This window comes from Ascaphus truei, chromosome 12, assembly GCF_040206685.1.
Source record: "Ascaphus truei isolate aAscTru1 chromosome 12, aAscTru1.hap1, whole genome shotgun sequence".
NCBI classification, from domain to species: Eukaryota; Metazoa; Chordata; class Amphibia; order Anura; family Ascaphidae; genus Ascaphus; species Ascaphus truei.
In genome coordinates this window covers 38,404,246-38,410,245 of record NC_134494.1, presented here as the reverse complement: position 1 = coordinate 38,410,245, position 6,000 = coordinate 38,404,246, and the positions used below count along the sequence as shown (strand labels likewise).

General features: G+C 61.7%; 1 protein-coding gene across 3 annotated transcripts in view; it reads left to right on the top strand.

Moving 5' to 3' along the window:
• Positions 1–322: 322 nt before the first annotated feature.
• The window catches only part of CSTF3 (cleavage stimulation factor subunit 3), a 65,635-nt gene continuing 59,957 nt past the window's right edge, over positions 323–6,000 (top strand). For 2 of the 3 annotated variants that reach the window (XR_012787605.1, XM_075567364.1), the window contains exon 1: positions 324–534. Coding sequence is in view for 2 of the 3 variants with exons in the window: in XM_075567364.1 (XP_075423479.1) it covers positions 505–534 (30 nt within the window). In the remaining variant the exon portion in view is untranslated. Of the gene's footprint in view, positions 535–6,000 lie in introns of all 3 variants that reach the window. The other variant, XM_075567365.1, reaches the window with a different exon arrangement.

The following is a 6,000-nucleotide window of genomic DNA, read 5'->3' as shown; positions in this document are numbered from 1 at the left end:
AAATACCGTTACTATATATATATAGTGTGATAATAACCAATACTCCATGAGCAGCACTGGCATGTGATGCACACCGCAAATCAAACCACGCAATGCCGATGCAGGCACACTTATAGCCGCACGGGGGCGCCACCTGCACCGCTCTTGGCATCTGCTATCCGAGACAGCGGGAAGCGGCCTCTCTGTGCGCCACGCACTCTATGCTCCCCAGCCTGGGGTCCTCCAGCTCTAGGCGTTGCTATGGTACTGGCCGCCTGGTGGCGCTGTCGCCGGCCGCCTTGGGTCCCCCGGGCAGAGCGCGGCCGGCGCGCGCAGCTCCCCCCCCACAAAGAGACGCCAGTTTTGCCGCCGCCATTTTGTTGCATCGAGTCCTGAGGGGAGCGCGGTCCCGAGGCGGCAGAGGCGGGGAGCTCGGTGCGGTGACCGACGGGGACGCGGCGGCGAGCTCGGTGCGGTGACCGGCGCAGGTTTCAAGCGGTGTCCGGTGTTTAATTTAGCGGACAGATGATGGCCGCCGAGAGCCCTGCTGATCAAGTGAGTAACGGCGGGGAGGCCTCGCTGAGGAGAGGACACACACAGGCCTCGCTGGGAAGGGACACACACATAGACCTCGCTGAGGAGAGGGACACACACACACAGGCCTCGCTGAGAAGGGACATAGACCTCGCTGAGGAGAGGGACACACACAGGCCTCGCTGGGAAGGGACACACATATAGACCTCGCTGAGGAGAGGGACACACACAGGCCTCGCTGGGAAGGGACACACACATAGACCTCGCTGAGGAGAGGGACACACACACAGGCCTCGCTGAGAAGGGACACACACACACACAGGCCTCGCTGAGAAGGGACACACATAGACCTCGCTGAGGAGAGGACACACACACACAGACAGGCCTCGCTGGGAAGGGACACACACACAGGCCTCGCTGAGAAGGGACACACACATAGACCTCGCTGAGGAGAGGGACACACACACAGGCCTCGCTGAGAAGGGACACACACACACAGGCCTCGCTGAGAAGGGACACACATAGACCTCGCTGAGGAGAGGACACACACAGACAGGCCTCGCTGGGAAGGGACACACACACACAGGCCTCGCTGAGAAGGGACACACACATAGACCTCGCTGAGGAGAGGACACACACACACACAGGCCTCGCTGGGAAGGGACACACACATAGACCTCGCTGAGGAGAGGGACACACACACACAGGCCTCGCTGAGAAGGGACATAGACCTCGCTGAGGAGAGGGACACACACACACACACAGGCCTCGCTGGGAAGGGACACACACATAGACCTCGCTGAGAAGGGACACACATACACAGGCCTCGCTGAGAAGGGACACACACAAAGGCCTCGCTGAGAAGGGACACACACAAAGGCCTCGCTGAGAAGGGACACACACACACAAAGGCCTCGCTGAGGAGAGGGACACACACACAGGCGCCTCGCTGAGGCTACACACACACAGACCTCGCTGAGGAGTGAAACAAACACACACACGCACACATGCGCCTCGCTGAGGAGAGGGGACACACAGACCTCACTGAGAATAAGGGACACACATACAGACCTGACTGAGAAGAAGGGACACACACACAGACCTGACTGAGAAGAGACACACACACACAGACCTCACTGAGAAGAGACACACACACAGACCTCACTGAGAAGGGACACACACACGCCTCGCTGAGAAGGGACGTACACACAGGGCTCGCTGAGAAGGGACACACACACACAGGGCTCGCTGAGAAGGGACACACACACAGGCTTCGCTGAGAAGGGACACACACAGGGCTCGCTGAGAAGGGACACACACACACAGGGCTCGCTGAGAAGGGACACACACACAGGCCTTGCTGAGAAGGGGGACACACACAGGCCTTGCTGAGAAGGGGGACACACACAGGCCTTGCTGAGAAGGGGGACACACAGACCTCGCTGAGAAGGGACACACAGACCTCGCTGAGAAGGGACACACAGACCTCGCTGAGAAGGGACACACACGCCTCGCTGAGAAGGGACACACACGCCTCGCTGAGAAGGGACACACACGCCTCGCTGAGAAGGGACACACACGCCTCGCTGAGAAGGGACACACACGCCTCGCTGAGAAGGGGGACATACACGCCTCGCTGAGAAGGGACACACACGCCTCGCTGAGAAGGGACACACACACGCCTCGCTGAGAAGGGACACACACACGCCTCGCTGAGAAGGGACACACACACGCCTCGCTGAGAAGGGACACACACACGCCTCGCTGAGAAGGGACACACACACGCCTCGCTGAGAAGGGACACACACGCCTCGCTGAGAAGGGACACACACACGCCTCGCTGAGAAAGGGGACACACACGCCTCGCTGAGAAAGGGGACACACACGCCTCGCTGAGAAGGGACACACACACGCCTCGCTGAGAAGGGACATACACAGGCCTCGCTGAGAAGGGACACACACACGCCTCGCTGAGAAGGGACACACACACACAGGCCTCGCTGAGAAGGGACACACACAGGCCTCGCTGAGAAGGGACACACACACGCCTCGCTGACAAGGGACACACACACACACAGGCCTCGCTGAGAAGGAACACACACACACAGGCCTCGCTGAGAAGGGACACACACACACACACAGGCCTCGCTGAGAAGGGACACACACACACACAGGCCTCGCTGAGAAGGGACACACACACACACAGGCGTCGCTGAGAAGGACACGCACACAGGCCTCGCTGAGAAGGGATACACACACACACAGGCCTCGCTGAGGAGATGGGGTGCGCGCACACTTCGCTGAGGAGTGGGGGGCACACACAGGCCTCGCTGAGGAGAGGGGGACACACATACAGGCTTTGCTGAGGAGAGGGGGACACACATACAGGCTTTGCTGAGGAGAGGGGGACACACATACAGGCTTTGCTGAGGAGAGGGGGACACACATACAGGCTTTGCTGAGGAGAGGACACACACAGGCCTCGCTGAGAAGAGGGACACATGCTTCGTTGAGGAGAAGGGACACACGCTTCGTTGAGGAGAAGGGACACACGCTTCGTTGAGGAGAAGGGACACACGCTTCGTTGAGAAGGGACATATGCTTCGCTGAAGAGAAGGGACACACAGGGCTCGCTGAAGAGAAGGGACACACGCACAGGGCTCGCTGAAGAGAAGGGACACACGCACAGGGCTCGCTGAAGAGAAGGGACACACGCACAGGGCTCGCTGAAGAGAAGGGACACACACGCACAGGGCTCGCTGAAGAGAAGGGACACACACGCACAGGGCTCGCTGAAGAGAAGGGACACACGCACAGGGCTCGCTGAAGAGAAGGGACACACACGCACAGGGCTCGCTGAAGAGAAGGGACACACACACGGCTCGCTGAAGAGAAGGGACACACACGCACAGGGCTCGCTGAAGAGAAGGGACACACACACACAGGGCTCGCTGAAGAGAAGGGATACACACACACACACAGGGCTCGCTGAAGAAAAGGGACACACACACAGGGCTCGCTGAGAAGGGACACACACAGGGCTCGCTGAGAAGGTACACACACACAGGGCTCGCTGAGAAGGGACACACACACAGGGCTCACTGAGAAGGGACACACACACAGGGCTCGCTGAGAAGGGACACACACACAGGGCTCGCTGAGAAGGGACACACACACAGGGCTCGCTGAGAAGGGACACACACACAGGGCTCGCTGAGAAGGGACACACACACACAGGGCTCGCTGAGAAGGGACACACACACACAGGGCTCGCTGAGAAGGGACACACACAGGGCTCGCTGAGAAGGGACACACACAGGGCTCGCTGAGAAGGGACACACACACAGGGCTCGCTGAGAAGGGACACACGCACAGGGCTCGCTGAGAAGGGACACACGCACAGGGCTCGCTGAAGAGAAGGGACACACACACAGGGCTCGCTGAGAAGGGACACACACACAGGGCTCGCTGCGAGGGGGGCACACACAGGCCTCGCCGAGGAGAGGGGCACGCGCACACTTTGCTGTGAGGAGAGTGGGACACACGCAGGCTTCGCTGAGGAGAGGGACACACACACACACGTGCCTCGCTGAGGAGAGGGACACACACACACAGGCCTCGCTGAGAAGGGACACACACAGGCCTCGCCGAGGAGAGGGACACACAGGCCTCGCCGAGGAGAGGGACACACACAGGCCTCGCTGAGGAGAGGGACACGCAGGCCTCGCCGAGGAGAGGGACACACACATGCCTCGCCGAGGAGAGGGACGCACACACACAGGCCTCGCCGAGGAGAGGGACGCACACACACAGGCCTCGCCGAGGAGAGGGACGCACACACACAGGCCTCGCCGAGGAGAGGGACGCACACACACAGGCCTCGCCGAGGAGAGGGATGCACACACACAGGCCTCGCCGAGGAGAGGGACGCACACACACAGGCCTCGCTGAGGAGAGGGACACACACACAGGCCTCACCGAGGAGAGGGACACACACACACACACACAGGCCTCGCTGAGGAGAGGGACACACAGGCCTGCCGAGGAGAGGGACACCCAGGCCTCGCCGAGGAGAGGGACACACACACACCCATGCCTCGCCGAGGAGAGGGACACACACACAGGCCTCGCCGAGGAGAGGGACACACACACACACAGGCCTCTCCGAGGAGCGGGACACACACACAGGCCTCTCCGAGGAGAGGGACACACACACAGGCCTCACCGAGGAGAGGGACGCGCACACACAGGCCTCGCCGAGGAGAGGGATGCACACACACACACACACAGGCCTCGCCGAGGAGTGGGACACACACACACAGGCCTCGTCGAGGAGAGGGACACACCCACACAGGCCTCGCCGAGGAGAGGGACACACACACAGGCCTCGCCGAGGAGAGGGACACACACACAGGCCTCGCCGAGGAGAGGGACGCACACACAGGCCTCGCTGAGGAGAGGGACACACACACAGGCCTCGCCGAGGAGAGGGACACACACACAGGCCTCGCCGAGGAGAGGGACGCACACACAGGCCTCGCTGAGGAGAGGGACACACACACAGGCCTCGCCGAGGAGAGGGACACACACACAGGCCTCGCCGAGGAGAGGGACACACACACAGGCCTCGCCGAGGAGAGGGACACACACACAGGCCTCGCCGAGGAGAGGGACACACACACAGGCCTCGCCGAGGAGAGGGACGCACACACACACACACAGGCCTCGCCGAGGAGAGGGACGCACACACACACACACAGGCCTCGCCGAGGAGCGGGACACACACACACACACACACAGGCCTCGCCGAGGAGCGGGACACACACACAGGCCTCGCCGAGGAGAGTGACACACACACAGGCCTCGCTGAGGAGAGGGACACACACAGGCCTCGCTGAGGAGGGGGACACACGCACAGGCCTCGCTGAGGAGAGGGACACACACACACAGGCCTCGCTGAGGAGAGGGACACACACAAAAAGGCCTCGCTGAGGAGAGGGAAACACACAAACAGGCCTCGCTGAGGAGAGGGACACACACACAGGCCTCGCTGAGGAGAGGGACACACACACAGGCCTCGCTGAGGAGAGGGACACACACAGGCCTCGCTGAGGAGAGGGACACACACACAGGCCTCGCTGAGGAGAGGGACACACACACAGGCCTCGCTGAGGAGAGGGACACACACACAGGCCTCGCTGAGGAGAGGGACACACACACAGGCCTCGCTGAGGAGAGGGACACACACACAGGCCTCGCTGAGGAGGGGGACACACAGGCCTCGCTGAGGAGAGGGGGACACACAGGCCTCGCTGAGGAGAGGGGGACACACACACAGGCCTCGCTGAGGAGAGGGGGACACACACAGGCCTCGCTGAGGAGAGGGACACACACACACACAGGCCTCGCTGAGGAGGGGGACACACACACACACACACACAGGCCTCGCTGAGGAGAGGGACACACACACACACACACACATGCAGG